This window comes from Grammomys surdaster, unplaced genomic scaffold (genome assembly GCF_004785775.1).
Source record: "Grammomys surdaster isolate TR1022 unplaced genomic scaffold, NIH_TR_1.0 146, whole genome shotgun sequence".
Taxonomy (NCBI): domain Eukaryota; kingdom Metazoa; phylum Chordata; class Mammalia; order Rodentia; family Muridae; genus Grammomys; species Grammomys surdaster.
Window position 1 is genome coordinate 5,192,886 of NW_021604604.1, and position 18,322 is coordinate 5,211,207.

At 39.0% G+C, this 18,322-nt stretch overlaps 1 protein-coding gene across 1 annotated transcript in view; it reads left to right on the plus strand.

Moving 5' to 3' along the window:
* Positions 1–18,079, plus strand: part of Nebl (nebulette) — a 108,797-nt gene extending 90,718 nt beyond the window's left edge. The window contains exons 22-23 of the mRNA XM_028764790.1: positions 15,935–16,041; positions 17,903–18,079. Of these exons, the coding sequence (XP_028620623.1) occupies positions 15,935–16,041; positions 17,903–18,079 (284 nt within the window). The remainder of the gene's footprint in view (positions 1–15,934; positions 16,042–17,902) is intronic.
* The last annotated feature ends 243 nt before the right edge of the window (positions 18,080–18,322 follow it).

Here is an 18,322-nt window from a genome sequence, read left to right on the forward strand (position 1 = left end):
CCTCCCTCCCTCCCTCCCTCCCTTCCTCCCTCCCTCCTTTCCTTCCTTCCTTCTTTCCTTCCTTCTTTCTTTCCTTCTTTTTTTTTATGAATGTAAGATATTGATGATTTTTTAGTGCTTTTCAGAGTTCTGAATGTCCATCCTAATGTTGACACTTGATGAGCTAAAAACAAGAAGTGAATGTAAGAACTAGCTGTGATCGGTGACATTTAACATCACGAAGTTAAGCATACTGGAGTTATGTCTTACCATCGAGCGTTTGCCTCTGCAATGACTCTTGTATCCCATGCGTGACACCAACACAACCCTCTCTCATTTACTCATCCACTCAACAAAGACAGACAAAGAGCTTGGATCTGTAATACATTCCATAGTGAACAAAAGAGGCGGATCTGCTGTAGGGGCGGGCATAGCATCTGGTGGGTAACTCTGACATTAAACAGACACAAACGTGATACTACATAATTATAAACAGGGTGAGTGAGTGAGCAGATGGGATGGAGCTCAATAGTTAAGAGGCAATTTCATTTAGCCTTGATGTCAGAGAAGCCTTCCTCGAGGAAGAAAAGTGGTTCTGACTGGATGGAGTACTGCAAAGCTATGCCATTAACTTATTTGAGTGTTAGCTAGACCATTGAAGCTTACAGACTGAACTAGAAGGCTATTTTGAAGGCATCTTTCAAGTCTATGATCTTGGATGACTCCATATAGATACAGAAAATTCAGAACTGCCCACCCCAGAAGCTTCAGTTCCCCATTTGCAGTAGTGAGAGATGCCTGTGTTAGCCTGGATCACTACTTTTTCTTTCCCAAGGTTGTCAAAAGCCCCTGCTGTTAATTGCATATTGTCTCCTCTTGTTTTTTCAAATCACTCTTCTGTTTCAACTCAGATTATTTCTTATAGGATCCATTCCTATCTAAAGCTGAATGGAATGAGATAATGTCTCTGTTGAGAAAAAATGCAAACAAATATTCTTTCACTTAGATGTTAAAAATAACTTATCTTCCTGCCTCAGCCTCCTGTTTACTGAGATTATAAGCATGTATCATGCCCATGTAGTAAGAACTTTAAAAATATTTATTAATGGTCTAGAGAGAATTACATGGACAAAACACTTGCCATGTAAGCAGGAAGAGTTCAATTTGGATTCCCAGAAACTACATAAATGCTCAGTGCATATGTAATTCTTGCCTGAGCAGGCAGAGACAGGGAATCTTTCTCTAGTCTATATTGGAAAGTTCTAGGTTCAACTGTGAGACTTTGCTTCATTGAATAAGGTGAAGAGCTACTAAGAAAGATTTTAACTTTGTGCTTCCACATACATATTCACAAAAATACACACAAACACATATACATGCATGCAAATATACTATAGACATACACATACAACCTGTTTGTTTGCTTGTTTATTTGTTTCTGTATTTAGATAGTTAGTGAGTGAGTGGTGTTGGGGTAGACTCTTGGGCTTCCTGACTGCTAGGCAAGCACTCTGCTACATACCTAGCCAAGAAACATTATTTAAAATGAAGATACAGAGGTAGACTTTTGGCAGGCACTGATGGCTCACTAGATTGAAGAAGGCCTTGTGAAGTCAAATTGATTCTTTGGAGATATATTTATAAGTTTCTGCCATTTGTGGGAACCCATTACAAGGCTAATATACTTTTTCTTGAGGGACACTTTCTCGTTTTGCAGGTAGGCATAGAGGTATGAAGCAGAACTTAAAATGTACAAGTAAATTTGACGACATCGACTCAGGTGATTAACCACCAGAAGGTATCTATGTTCCAGGGAAGAGTCTTTAAGACACATGAAAATATGCCCCAATTCTATTCGTTTTAGGTGAAGCAAAGCACAATGGATGAGATCCACCTTGCCTGTTCAAGTGACATTCAAAACTAGCCCACCTGCCCTATTAGTAAACTACTGTTATTGGTCTGAGGTCTTTCAGAGATTTTCCAGTCAGACCATGAATACATTTTAATAAATAAGAGGAACATGGATACAGACCAACTCCATACCCAAGAATATGACCGTACATTACATTAGTCAGAGGGGGTTATAATAAGGGCAAAATTCACAGGGCTATGCACTTCCTGCCTTCGTGCGATCAGAGGCCAGCATACATCCTGCTTATGTACTTCCTTTCTACATGTGATCAAGCACACATCCTGTGCAACTAGGGTAACCGAACTTTACAGAAGCAAAAACATGTCCTCTGGCATTTCAGGAAGTTATCTGTCTGTGGACAAGTGGGGCTCACACCTTAGAGGTATTTTTGTCTCATAGATCTCATAAGCATAGCAATTTAAACGGAAAACCTTGTGCTAACCATCACACTATCCCATCTCCTGTGAATCTGTACTTTCCTGGGCTTATGACGTGCTAAGTGACAGCTACAGCTTTTCAGGTTCTAGAGCCAACCTCCTTGGAATCATTCTTCACTTTTGTCCTTTATACTTTCCCCATATTGAAGTCATTAGAAAATCTTGTCAGCTCTACCATGGCAAAGCCTTTCCTGCTGACGACCCTGTTGCTACATGTCTCACTGTTGTGAGAAAATACCTGAGCTGACAGAATGATACAGGGGAGGCAGGATTGGTTTTAGGCCAGGGTTTATGAGAGTATACAGTCCATCATGGCAGGAAAGGGATGGTGGTATTCTTGCTTGCAGAAGCTTATGACTGAGACTCCTCCCACCTTGGCTAACCAGGAAGCAGAGAGCTTGGATCACAAGCAAGGTTCAGTTATAACTGTAAAAAACTGCTCCCCCCTCACACCCCGGGACTCAATTTCTCCCTGGAGGACTGCTTCCTAAAGCTTCCATAACCTAAAACAGCACCAGAAAATAAAGAGCCATGGGGCCCAGGAGATTTTTCAGTGGGTAATGTTCTTGCTACATAAGTATGGAGTATGAGAATCTGAGCTCAGGGAACCCAAGTAAAAAAATTCAAGTGTGGTGATGCATACATGGAAACTCAGTGGTAGGAAGCAGAGGTTTAAGGACTCAGTGGGCTTGGTGGACAACCAACCTAGCTAATTGATAAGCTCCTGGTTCACTGAGAAACTTTGCCTCAATAAATAAAGTCAAAAGCCACCAAAGAAGACATCTGGCATTGACTTCTGGCCTCCATGCAGCTGCGCACGCACACACACACACACACACACACAAATGTCTTTGTGAAATAAACTTCTCTTGTAGAAGACCTTGAAGCAAAGAAACATTTATATGTTGGTTTCAATGTCTTGATGTTTTGATGATATTGAAGCAATGCTGAAAATATCCTGAGGTAGGAACATTCCCAGAGGGGTGTTTTTCCCCCTCCTGATGAGGAAGGGAAGAGATAGTGTCCAAGGCTTCTTTGAAGCTTTGAAATGTAGGATCCCTTTGAAATGCATGCTGGGCTGGGCTCTGGTGAGTAGGGGCTGATTGAGTGGAAGACAGAACTTTAAGGCGATGACAAGTGTTTGGTGGAAATAATTAGTGTCTTTAGCAGGAACAGTCAATCATGTGCCTTTGTTTAAACTCCGTCCCTAGATATTGAAATGCATTTCATAACACTTGCTAGAGTGCCGGAGAAAATGGAAACTGGTCTTTGTATTTCAAGTGTTCTTTTTCTCTTGAAGATTTTCTCGATTCCTTTACATTTGGGTGTGTAGGACTTTTATGTGATTAAAATGTGTTATATCCTAGAAAATTGTCCTTTTATATAATTTCAGTCATCTGCTGTAGAAGGGATATGTGTGGTCAAGCCATGCTGTGTAACAGGATACTGGGGCTGGGGTCTTGATACTTACTGGCTCCAATTTCCTGTGCCCAACAGACAGGACTGGAGGCATGGGAGTGTTCTCAGATATTTTATGCTTCCTTAGCTAAGTGCCATAAATTTCAGCTAACTCCTCTCCTCTCTTTTCCTCATCCCTATGACAATGTGTTTATGTTCTAAAAGCCGTCTGTTCAGCTTTATGAATTAGGTGGCTAGGCTCATAGGAGAGGAAATGCGATCCTTAGGACAAAGGGTTAGATAGTTATCTAGTTTCCTTAAAGAACCAGTGCAACATTCAGCTTTCATGAGCGTTAACCTAGAAGACTTCTCTGAGTTTTCAATTTTCTCCCTGCCTGGGCTTCATGTCTCTCACACCAGTTGCCCATCTTGCTTTGATTGCTGAATATTTTCTTTCTCTTATGTGATTATCTGGAGCTTGCTTTGCTTGCCAGGCTGCTCTTCAATGGATTAAGTTACCAGAGGGTTTTCTTTGAATGTCTCTATTGTGCTGTTTTGATTCAATAACAGAGGATTTTATTTAAACTTCATCCAGTTTGATTTTGATTATTGAATAGCTGAAATCATCTTTATAGCCTTGCCGTCTTGCTCTCTGCTTGCTCTTTGCCTGACACACATGTGGTCTGGTGGACATGTTCCTTATGGCCTCTGTTCATTTTGCCGAGGTCACCTTTGATCTTATGCTTGTCTTTATGTCTCTTGTCTGCATGGAGTATCTGCCTCCTGGTACTGCTTTGTGTTTCATTGGCTTTCCTTCACTTCTGTTGCTGGGAGACTTTTTAACGTGTTTGCAATCGTAGGTATTCTTTGCTGCTCTCTGTGTGTTTCGTTTGGTTTCAGGTATTTTCCATGTTTCTGTTTCTTCTGCGGAGCATCAAAGGCTGTAGGGATGTGACGGGGAATGAAAAGCAGGTGCACTTTTCAAAACAGACATTTCAGCTTGCCAACCTTGTGAACTTTCCCCCAGTCCTTTCTCCCTTTCCTGACTCAAAGCAAATGTCTGAGTTCTGAGAGGTTTATCCCTGCCTGGCCAAGATTCGTGTCCAGTACCACTTATGTGTTTTCAGAGGAGAATAGATTATAAGAGAGGTTTCAGTATTTTCGGAAACGCTCACCCACTTATCCACAGGTGTCAACAAAGCACTAAACCACTTAAGTCAGGTGTCACGGTGACTTTGTCTGCTTATTGTTATTATCTAGCACAGACACTAGAACACACAAATAAAAGATACAGTTATGTCTTCAATGAACTCACCATATTCTGGATGGTGAACTAGACACTTTGTGCTCTGGAAGACACAAAGTGATGGATCCACTGTGATGGATCATTGCCTCTGATTAGACCTGACCAAGGAGCTTGGCAGTGTTGGCACTCACCTTGAATTCTAGCACTTGGCAGATTGGGGCAGGCGGATCTCCAAGTTTGAGGCCAGCTTGGTCTAAAGAGTGAGTCTCAGGACACCCAGGCCCATACACTCAAACACACACGCACACGCATGCACACGCACGCACGCACGCACGCACGCACATGCACACCCACACCGAAAACACTATCTCAAACAAAACAAAACAACAACAAAACTAAAAGAAAACAGAAAAACTGGACCAAGTAGAGAAATAGGTAAAAAGATTTGGAGACATTAAACACTACGTTGGGGACAATGTTTGGTACTTCTGGTCCCCAGGGCCTTTGTGGGTATAGTAGATGCCCAAGTAGAGTAATGGGCAACACAGTGTCCCTTTGGCAGAGATGGTGTTTAACAGCAAGTAACCCCAGTCCTTGGGCTTTAGTTTAGATGAGATATTATTCATAGCTTCTACTGTACTGGGAGAATCTACATCCAGATGAACTGAGCTTATAGGACTAAGCTTCTGTGTTTTCTAACTCCACTCTTAGCCATCTTGCTCTACCCTGACCTTACCCCACTATCAGAGACACCTTTCAAAAGCTGTATTTGATCTCAGTATATTTTTTTCTCCAAATATTTCAAAGGTTCCTGCTCTCACTCAGACTAAAAGTGAAATCCCATAGTCCACAAGACATTGCATAACCTCGCCAAGAGTTCTGACTTCCTCTTCATTAGTTTCTTTCCTCTGACCAGGAAGCCCTCCTAGCCATTCCAACCTGCCTGGCAGATTCTTGCCTCTAACCTTTCCAATTACTGGCTGGCCTCCTTGTCTAGAATACTCTTTGCTCCAGTGATTTTGTGGCTTGCTTATCCTTCAGATTTCAGATTAAATGTTAAATGCTAATCAGAAAGATTTTCATTGGGCAATTATCCCACACATACCTCATAATTCTTTATTTCCTTACATTTAAATTTAATGTTATGTATATGGATGCTTTTGCCTGTGTGTATATGTCTGTGTACTACTTGCATATCTGGTGCCCATTGAGGCCAGAAAAGGAAATGCAAGAAGAGGATACTAGATAGTCTTCAACTGAGTTACTAAGACTTCTATGTGTGCCTGGGAATTGATTCTGAGTCCTCTGAAAGATCTCTCAAGGACTGAGCCACCTTTCCAGCCATACATCTTGACATCTTATTGGCAAATTTGCATATTGTCTCTTCCAGAATCCAAACTCAATTAGAAGATAATATTTTTGTCTGCTTAGTATTTGTTTGATCTCTATCCTAGAACTGTTACTTGGAATATACATTACCAATAAATATCAGTATGTGTATAAATATGTTCAAATTAAAGTTTAATCTGGAATATAAAGAAGCAGCTTTGTTACATATGTTAAATCAATAAAACTGGATGTCAGTTTTGAATTTATGGTTCTCTAATTAAGGCTTATTTGAATTTGAAAACAATAATATTACTATTAATAATTAAAAAATAAGATGGATCATTAGGACACAACATTGGAGGTTATGATTATTACAAGTCTTGGGTCAGGTTCTGTAACCAAGAAACCAGTAAATAATTCCTGCATTGACACTCTGCTTTCATGTAACGACTTCTGAACTCAGTGGTTTATTTTGCTCATGGTATCTGCTCTCCATAGGGACTCAAAAGATAGACATGGCCATCAGAATTCTCTGATGGACTCAGGTTTATTGTGAAGTTGTGAACTCTGAAGGGCACTGGGGATGTGGGTATGGCAGTTAGCCATCCTCAGGAATGGGAAGTGTGTAGTGAAAGAGATGGACAGAAAGTTGAGTACAAAGAGTAAGACCTTTCGGATGAACAAAAGTTTCCCAGGATAGTGTGATTAATGCACTCCCATTAAACTTGGAGCAGAAGTATCAAACACAGGCACATAATAATAATAACAAGCTACAAATGTATGCAAGTAATAGATGTGTCCACTTAGCTGTATTTCCACATATCTTTTCATGTGAATGGTGCTTAGGGGTGTCCAAGCTTTCTCATGTTTATCAGTTGGGGAGTTTTTAAATTTGTAGATGACATTCTTGCCCTTGTTTTGAATTTTTCTAATCATGAACATAACTTTAAAATTAGACAGTCCACTGTGCTAGAGAATAATCCTTGGGAAAATAAAACAGTGATACACTCTGAGGGATGGGTGTGCGTGTGTATGTATAGACTATTCCAGAAATTACAGAAAACAATATGGAAGTTCCTGAGAAAGTATAAGTAGTTACATTATAATCCCCAAAGGGATGGAAATCACATCCCATAAAGCATCCCCATGTTCAACGCAGCATTCTTTCCAGCTTGGCTGACAACCTTAATGTCCATTGATGGATGCATAAAGAAAATGCAGAATAAAGCACGGAAGAAATATTATTCAGCCTTTAATAGGAAATGCTGCCATTAGATACAACATGAATGGAGCCAGAGAACAGTGCATTAAGCAAAATAAGCAGATTCTGTGAAAAAATATCACATGATCTCACTTGTGTTTGCATTGTAACTTAAAAAACAGATAGGAAAGAGAGCAGCGGTTGCTATGGTAATTAGGGAAGAAAGAAGAAAAGAAAATTGGTGATGTCCAGAGAGTGCAAAGTAGCAGAGAAGCAAGAGCAACACAGCTAGACCTAATGTACACCATGAGCTAGACCTTAGGATTCCATCACAGAAGTGGGCTTCAGTAGTTTTTCACATACAAAGGACATGAGATGAAAGATTTGTTAATCTCTCTTTTTATGATAATCATTTTACTTGAAGATTTTTAGACCAGATATAAAAATATTTCTCAAAAGAAAACTTCTGATCTAGAAATATTCCCCTTCATTTTAGAATAAACTTATTTCTATTTCCAGCCATATTTAAATTTCATGACCCCAGGCTCATCCTCTTCAATCTAATTTTTTTCTCGCTAGAATTTTAAAAGACAATGATTTCAACTATAGGCTCTCAATGGTTATTTCCCAACTGAATTGGGATGTTATTTCTAAACTGCATTTGAAAAGTTTGTTTATATCAGACATGATGCTTTATACCTTTTGAATTTTAAGATCGTATTTGACTATGTAGCTCATGCTGACCTGTAACTGGGAATTCTCCTGCCTCACACTCCTAAGTGCTGCCATCATAGGTGTTCTCACACCTGGTGAAGTGATGCTTTAGTATTTTTTTAGGAATCTTTGAAGAATTGATCACTGATACAAAAAAAAATTCTGTTGTAAAATTAATTGATAGGAAAAAAAGAGTTGTTTTCTTATAATGTAAAACCCAATCAGTAGATTAACAGAGCATTATATTTAATCACTATGTATAGCTTATCAAATGGACAAGTACACATGAGATGGATAATTTCTCTGGGTAAAATAGGATTACATTGCTGTCTGAATGAGAAACAAAGTATCTTTTCTCTCCTTCTCTCCCTCCCTTCCCCTTCCCTCTCTCTCCCTCTCCCTTTTCCTCTTCTCCTGTTTTGTTCCTCTTCCTCCATCTTACTCTCTGCTCCCTATCTCTCTTTGTCAGAGTCCAAAATGGCTCTGGTTCTTCAAAGTGGTTTTTCACAGTCCTTTTTGATTATTTTTGTTTTATGACAGTCAGCTTTGGGTCTGGACTTAGATGGCAGGCACCAAAGCCTGTGGTCCTTTAGTTTGTATGAAGATTTTTAACTCCAGCAGGCACAATGGAGGGGAAGACTGATAAAGGTCAGGTGCCTGCAGTGGCATTATTCCTGGCACCTGATTTCCAGATTTGAGCAATAATTGTCTACCACAGTGATGGTTGGTTATGCCTTTAAAACTTCACAGTTTTTACTACATTCTAGGTTTCCCCCTTCTCTATTTAAATTAAGGTCTATTAATGGAAAGTCTGTTTCTTAAATAGTTGTCTAATGAGAGCTCATCATCAAAAACAAGCAAAATAAAATCTATGTGTCATCTACTGTGTTCCTGCCTTCTTCAGAAGAAGCAACGAATTTCTCATAACACAAAGTCCTCCCTTAGGGTACAAAATACCATGTTGCTATTGAATCTAGAACAAACTTTGTGGATTTAGGTTCCATTTATGGTTTATGGAGATCCAGGTGTCATGAGGCCTTGAGGTTCTGAAGTGAAACTCAAAGATAAAAGGTATGTTTAAAAGCTATTTGAGAACTAGCAAGATGGCTCCATGGGTAAAGGTGCTTGCCACCAAGCCTAATGATCTGAGTTTAATTCCTGGGTCCCTGTGCAGCTAGAAAGCCTGGTGACTTGGGGAGCCAGTCTGGAATAAGAGTGAGGTTGAGACCTGCCCAACCCCCGAAAATCTCATCCTGAGACCTGCAGGAGTAGAGCTGTTTTCCTCCCTGCTCTGGGCCTTCATGCTGGGACACACCTAGCCTGTACAACCCCCACCTCTGCCACCCTTGAGGTAGTCATGTAGTCTGATGGCCAAATTACAGGTTTAATTTTCTCTTTCCCTATAAGGACATGTCCAGTAAGTGCATGGAATTCTTATTCGTGAAAATGAAGCATTCCCAGCACCAGCCAATGATGTACACTCAGACTTGAAACCACTACTCACTCCTCAAGGTTTAAATGGCCCTTATTTACCTCCAATAAAGGAAAACTGTTTCACTGAGAATCCTCTTGGAGAAGGCTGTTTCTCCAGGCACTCACCAGTGATCAAAGCACTGCATAACCCACGGGGTGGGACTGGGAAGATGGGGGTGGAGTGGGGTGTGGGGAGGGGTGGGGGGTTGTGAGGGGGTGGTGCTGGCTAAGCTTCTTTCCTTCCAGTCAGTCCTGGTGAGCAGCAGTGCCTGGACACCCCAAAGACAGACGCAGACCCAGGCTTGCAGGTCCCACATACTGGAAAGAGAAAACTGATTTTACAAGAGGTCCTCTGACTTCTATAAGCATGTCATTGCATGCACCCCATAAGTAAATAAATTAAATAAATTAAAAGCTATTTGAACAAAAGGGCCACATCATTGGACTATTATTTTGGAGAGGAGTGAGGGTGGTTTTTTTTTTTAAACCATCTGTTCCAATGTCTCAGCCACCTTTTTCCTGGACAAAAGGGATCTAGGCAGGACTTAGGTCATTAATATCCACTTTCAAATAAACAGTAGAACCTCCATTCTTTTTTCTTCTTAGAAATGCTTTCTTGACTGTCAAAATGGAGGTTCATTGTTCTAAAACCGAAACCAAAGCACAGTTGGAAAGTTGGAACTTCTCCAACTTTCATTAGCTGAAAAATCTGAAGTGTTGGGGAATGATGACAATAATTTCATTCTGTTGTGTCCTGAACTTAGACAGTTTGGAAAGTTTCTGAAAGATAATTTTCTGTTTGCTCTGGATTTACAAAACAGCGAGCCTCTGAGAAAAAACAAAACTCTCAATTGACATCATATTTACAACCAATAAAGCCTTTTTTTTTTCTTCTTCAGCATTAGGGCTTTGGCCATGTACTAACCTTTGCTCAGGCTTGATCTTCGAAGCCTCTACTTTGTCTTTGGTGTCCTGAGCCCTGTCCTGCTGTTCTCCTCCAGAGAAGAGGACTCTTCTCCAGCCTTCCTGCTAAACCTCTTGTTCTTCAGCTTTATTATTGCCATGGGAAAGACGCTTATTTTTGATAGTTGTGATAGGTACTAACAACCGACAAGCAGCATGTGTGACAAGGGCATTTAACAGTGGTCATTCTCTTGCTCCACCCTAGGTATGGGTATTTGCCCTAAATGGGACTCATTTGGGGGTTAAGTTCCCCTTTACTATGAGTGCACTCCATTGCTTTGATCTTTGTACACTTTTATCAGTTTCCCTTTTTATTCCCAGTTCTTTCATGTTTAAGTTTTAAATCTACTCAGTTCTTTATTTCAGTCTTATATTTTTTAATTTTAATAACAATAATACTTAGGTACTGGAGAGATGACTCAGTGGTCAAGAGCATTTATTGCTCTTGAAGAGGACCTAGGTTGAATTTCCAGCACCCACATGGTGGCTCACAACCATCTGTAACTTCAGTTCTAGAGGAGTCCAATGTCCCTTTCTGAGCTCCTTGGACACCAGACGCAAAAATTTTGCACATATATACATACATTTAGGCAAAATATTCATATACATGAATAAATCCAAAAATTAAATAATTAACATTTAATTAGAAAGTATTGAGACCAGTGGTGTGTGGAAGAACTTCATGGTACAGAAGAAGAGACATTTTGGCTTTATAAATATTATATTATGTTTGAAATTGATCTCTGATTGATATAGCTTATCAATGTGAAATAAAGTTGAATGTTTTTACTTAGTGATTCCTCTACTCTTTCAGTGATGTTTTTCAGAGTCCTAGTAGAACTCTTAAACTCTTTAGTGCACTAGTCTACAGATGACAATGCTTTAGGACCCCATAGAAGCGTCTAAGAAATTCATGGAAATGAGGATACCAATGTAGGTGTGCTGAGAAACCACAGGGCTTGGTGGAGCACACTTGCCCTGCAGTAGCTCTTCCTGAGTTCTTGTTCCTGCTTACCAAACCACACATTCTCAGGACTAAACTGACTATATAACAGTACCTGCTGGTTTCCTCTCTCTGAAGGGCAGCTCTGTAACAGTGTAACAGTAGATTTGAATATAGTTTTGTTTTTTTCTTTCTTTCAGGTAAATGAGCAAAAGAGTTTAAATAATCTTCAAAGTTTATGGTTCAATAATAAGTAATTAAGAAATTACCAGTCTAATTGGTGAAAAACAAGTTTGGGGCTTTTTAGTCTGCATCATTAATTTGTGTATTTAATTGGACATGCCCTACATATGTACCCAGAACCATCTCCCTAATTGACAGAGGGGCTAGCTGCCCAGGGCCATCATGGCTCCAAGAGAGCAAATGTTTTGTCATTCCTCTATGACTCACTTGTCTAGAATTTAGCAGACAGTCATAGACATTGTTAATAGCTGTAAAGACTTATACTCTGTGGCAGGCAAAGCAGTAAGCTGCAGATTTCCTGATGAGTATTGGCTCATCAGAGTTGAAGAGGTAAGTGAATGTTCATTCTTCCAGCCTCCTCTGCTCCCCACAAGAAAGCCTCCTACTTATCAGCTCCCCACAAGAAGGCCTCTTACTTAGCAAGAGTAGGAGCCTGCATATTTATGGTGATCTTATTATTTTTTCTTCATGGGTAGAGATTGATCATATTCCTGACAGCCCTTTGCATTAAATATGTAAATTGAGTTGATAATATTAAACAGGATTTGATATTTAATCATAGTTTAGCTAGGTTTATAGCAATTCTAATCCAAGTAAAGATCTTGGCAATCTGTATGATGCCATATCTGGACACAAGATGCAATTTGTAACAATATAATATTAGAAATTCACTCATGAACTATTAAAAATAATTCCTCACTCAAATATTATTATGGGGAATATATTACAGCTTTTAATCTGCTAATCATTAAACTTCTTTAACATATTGATTTCATGCACCATTAGAATGCATTTGCCATTTATAAATTATTAAATTCACAATATCCAAGAATTATATCTGCTCATTCTTTTTATCATAAAAATTGACCCAAACAAATAAACCTATTATAGGCATATACTCAACATGATTAAACTAAAATGGCAAAATATTATGGGTTTAATAAGCATATGTATGGTACATTTTTTCTAATGAATTATATCATTATTCAAAACAGAACAAAGACTACGCTACTGAATACTTTTCCTCATTGCTTACAAATGCTTTAAATACACAGATATTTTGAGAAATTTACACACAAGCACATGCTATTTGCCTGTGGGCTTGTGGGTATTTCTTTATTTGTTTATTATACTGCATCTGTGTTGGGTGGTTTGTCTAGAAATCAGAGTTCATCAAGAAAGAAATTATGTCTTCTTTGTTTTGTTTTGCTGAGTCAGAATCTTGCTTTGTAACTCACGCTTCCCTGCAACAATCTACACAGATCATCTTGGCCTCAAACTTATCATCCTCCTGCCCCAGACTTCTGATTGATAGTCACAGGCATGCACTATCATGTTTGACTCAGAAACTATGTCTTCTGTTGCCCTAATTATTGTTGAAGATGGTAAAAAAATCTTGTGAATGCCATTTTGATGTATTTTAACATAGGAGAATGATATCTATGAAGCTTTTTAAAATTATTTTTTAATTTTTTTCTTTGATAGTTTCATGTGTTTATAATGAATTTCATTTCTTTGCAGTACCCATTAGTCTCTCTCTCCCCTCTTTCCTCTTCCACTGAAACCTTTATTTCTTCCCAACAAGTTTCTTTCCTATTTTTATAGGATGTGTGCATGTATGTATGTGTGTGTATGTATATGTATGTATGTGCATATGTATGTATGTGCATATTATGTATGTGCATATGTATGTATGTGCATATGTATGTATGTATGTGTATGTGTGTATATATGTGTGTGTATATATGTATGTGACTCACTGGGCATAACTGAATTTTATTATGATTGCTTCATGAGCATGGGTTAGGGTTATTTATTGGGGCATGGGTGACTTATCATTGTTATAGTCATTGGGGAAAACTGGCTTTACTTCCCTAAGCAACCGTTAATCTCTCCAGGAGGGAGGGATACAGCCTTATGAGCTCCTCATATATGGGTTAAATATTGACTGATCAAATCTTATTCAGGTCTTATGCAGGTTACCATAGCTGCAGTGAGTTCCTGGGTGTGATGGCTATGTCATGTTCAGAGAGCATCTTTTGTCATTTAAATTTATATTTGTTTTGAGAAATGCATTTGTGACTACTGCAGTTATATCATTTCAATCCCTCCCTTAACCCCCCTCTAATGTCTCCTATGTCCCTTCTGCTCCTTGACTCAAAAATAAGGGCCTTGAACTGTAAGATATTAAGGGAAGGACAAAGGAGGAGAAGGGAAAGAAGACAGAAAGCAAGACTCAAGAGGTCTACGTGAGCAGATGACTCCTATCAGGAAGTTTGATAAGAAGTACAGCGTCTTATATATACTGAAGGAAGGGGAAAATGGGCCAGAGTCAAGAGAAAGCTATCACACAATGGAATTGAAGTAGCAGAAAACTATTCAGGTAGTGTTGTACAAAGGGGTCACAGGATACCTCAAGTGTGTCATATACCAACTGCACTGCAGTTTTGGAGCTGGTAGCAATAGCCTTCTGTTGAGTAGCAGGGAAGAGTCAATTTCTCAGGAACCAAAGCTCTTAATTCCTTCTGGCTTTGGCTCCAACCTCAGACCACAGGTTGCCAAGTGTGCTCCTGGGCAAGGATACAGAACTAGCATTCCTTTGTCCTTTCATCGAGGACTCTAAGCAAGGGGGCTTGGATTGGCCTACCCCCCAAAAACATTCTCTCTCAAATTTATGACTCTTCTATAGTTGTTATTGTTTTACACACACACACACACACACACACACACACACACACCATTGAACCTATTTTGTTTTGTTCATATATGTGTGTGTTTGGGGGTCTTCTCTTTCAATAGTCACTACTGGCCTATAGGTCTTCATCTCAGGGTGGGGCCCTGTGAAATTTCCCCATATGTATTGGCACGTGAACTAGAATTATCATTATGCAGGTCTTATTTAGACAATTATATTGTTTTATAGGTCAGGTTTTCTAGCTCATCTAGAAGATACTACATAGCAACATATGTCCTGGTCTTTTGGCGCTTAAAATTGTTCTACCTTCTCTTCTGGGGTTCCCTGAACCTTAGGTATAGGGGATTTATTATAGACATACCAAATGAGGCTAAGCATCCTGTATAAACACAGCCCAGTCTGTGCTCTGCCCCCTCTTCCATGGTGTTTCCTTAGAATCAAAGGGGATAGTGTAACCACAGGCCCAAGCATTCTATCGTCACTTATTTAGATAATCTGCTTTCTCAATTCTCAGTAAAAGTCAAAAGTAAACTCACTTGATTTATATCAAAGTAAAAGGACTTCATATGTTCTAAATACAGGTTTCTTTAAAGAGTATCTATTGGCTGTATTGAGTGCTGAAGAAGCATCGTGTATGGTGAAGCATGTTGGGATTACCGATTTTGTTAAGCTGCATGTCTCTGAATATGTACTCCATGTATCTATTGCATGAGCAGCCCTTGTGAGAGCATCGATGCTCTGTCATGGATTGGGTGGTCTAATTAAATCCTTTATATGCTTACTTTCTTTTATTTTGTTTTATTGTCTTTAAATGTCTAGTGGGTTAAATGGCCTAATAAGCATTTTAATCATTTTTTGTTAAGGATGTGATATTTTTTTTTGTTTCATTAATTTCATTTTACCATAGCATCTTCAATAGAGTAACAGAAATACAACAAACCCAATTCACTGACATTTTGAGATCCTGGGATAGGGGGAGTCAATTTTTTTTTTAATGGTGTGATCCCTGGTAAGTACATGACACTCTCAAGAATGATTGGGTAGCACAAATTGGACATGAGGGGTTAAAACAAATAAATAAACAACAAAAACAGAAGAAAGCTCAAAGTTGGAAGGGAGGATTTGGGGGAAGGTATGTGTGAATATAATCAAAATAAATTGTATGCAATTTTAAAAGGATTAATAAAAGTATTCTTCAAAGAAACAGTTAACTGCATGATAAATTGATTTTTAAACTAACATCCTTAACTACTAAGATTTGGACTAATCTAGAGACTGCCTGTACCGTTGCCACTTGGATTTCACAGGATACTGAAGACTGTTTTACCGATCATGCTTCACTTAGGTTTGGGCAGAGTATTTGAAGGTTAACCTGAGTTGTCTCTCTGTGTCCATGTGCAGCCCCTGTCCTTCCTGGAGCTTACCAGCAGAGTCATTCCCAAGGCTATGGATACATGCACCAGACCAGCGTGTCATCCATGAGGTCAATGCAGCATTCAGCAAATCTAGTAAGTGCTGATTTCCAACATTCCTGCAGTCTACAAGTTCAGCTCTGTGGTAGAGTGCTTGTGTAGAATGTTAGGTTCTTAGCTCAACACCCAGAACTGGGACAAAAAAACCCAACAGTGATGTGGTGTTACTATTTATACAGTCCTTTCAATGTTAGCAAAACTATTACAGAGGTGAAATGGTGAGGAAAAATGGCATTAGTAAGCATCACATCAAATAATAAAACAAACAAGACATCTGCCAGTTATGAGATCTCTTTTAGTTACTTTTATGTCACTGTGATAAAACACCATGACCAAAAGCATGTTATAGAGAGAAAAGTTATTTGGGGTTTGTTCCAGGTGTATAAGCGCCCATCAGGGCAAAGAGGCATAACGGCGAGAACAGGAAGCTAAGAGATCACATCTCAGCTGTCAGTGAAAAGCAGAGAGGATAAAGTGGACCTAGGACAAAGATATATTCTCACAAACTCAATCCACGATGACATACTTTCTCTAGCAAGCCCACACCTCCTATCCTTGTCAAAATTAGAAATCAAATATTTCAAATACCTTAGCTTACGGAGAACGTTTCTCACTTAAACCATCACAGCTTCCTAATTGCTACTTCAGAATTGGGAAAGATCCAGTTAAGATCTTCAACCAGGCCTGAGAAGTTACAGGTTTATGATACTCATGTTAAAAGAGTTAATCTTAATGTTCATCATAATGGTCTCAGTAGTCTAATGGGCATAGGCTACCATAAGTTTGAATGTTCAGAGTTAAGAACATTTACTCAGAATGTTTAGGAAACATCCTGAGACGGTAAAGAAGCAGTGAATAGATATTCCACTAGAAGTAGTAAGTAGATATTCCAGTCACTCTGATCTGGCAGACATTGCATTCAGCTATTGAAATGCCATGCTACACCCCCAAATCTGTTCAATTAATGTATGTCAATTAAAAGTCTATTAAGAGTAGTATCCTTCAAGCATCCCTGTTAGAAGTCTTGAAATATCCATTGTTAAGTTCAATGAAGCTTGCTTTATGGTCATACTTGGTGTCTCATGCTGAAACTGCTTCAATACTTAGACGCAGGTGACTATTCTGTAAGGAAGACAATTGCTTTCAGGTCCACTGTGTGCTAGCCAGTTTCCTCAGTCTCCTTAATCTATGAATATTCTTGGCTTTGAGATTTACTGATTATTAATATTAGACAAACTCTTAGCCTTGAACTGAAACAAATATAAAACCACAATTTAAGTTTTTTCACTATAATAAAATTATCTTTATATGTACTTCAAAAATCAGAGCATTTGTGTAAGGAATTTATGGCCCTGTGATCTGAAATGAGTAATGTTTAAATAAATAAATGATTTTTAAAAATATGTTTTGAAGGGAGAACAAAAATTCCTAGCATTTATTTAGGAAAAGTCCACTTTTCTGTGCAAAGGGAAACCATTGGCAGAGATCCATTGGACTACAGGCCTAGGGATTAATCTCCTGAAGAATAAGGGGAACAGAAGAAAATCTACATCATCCTAGGCTTCTAGAATTTTTTTGCATATGGGACCTGTGTTACTCCTTTAAAGCCTACTTTTAGAGAGGCACACTGTTTTATTTATTTTCTTTCATTATTGTCTTTTAAAGTTAAGCTACTGTGCTATCTTCCTGGATCTTTGATTTGACCTTAAGTATGTTTTCTCTAGATAGACAAAGTTAAGATTTATAGCATTGGTGATACACCTGCTTTACAGCTCCCCAAAGATGGCAGTACCTGCAAACACTTGTACTCATCATGTGTGTGGTGGTTGGTTGGGATCCAGATTTGTAACCTTTACTACTTTGGAATACAACATACAATCTCTTCTTTCTTCCTCAGAGGACCTACCGAGCCATGTACGACTATAGTGCCCAGGATGAAGATGAGGTTTCCTTCCGAGATGGTGACTACATTGTCAACGTGCAGCCCATTGATGATGGTTGGATGTATGGCACTGTACAGAGAACTGGGAGAACGGGCATGCTCCCAGCAAATTACATTGAGTTTGTGAATTAATTCTTTCTCCTTGCCCAGCTTTATTCTGATGTATTCCAAACTCAGTCTTTTTAAAAGATAGATGATACTTTTCAGATAACTTGGCAATTATTTTACAATGACGTATCCTTACTTTGACAATTAGACACACAGGTACCAGAAAAAAGGAATTGACATTCGGGCTGGAAATGGCAGCATCCATAGTAATTCCTATAAACAAAACCATTAGGTCTGGAGACCTGGTGCTGCTAATTGTGTTTGTGG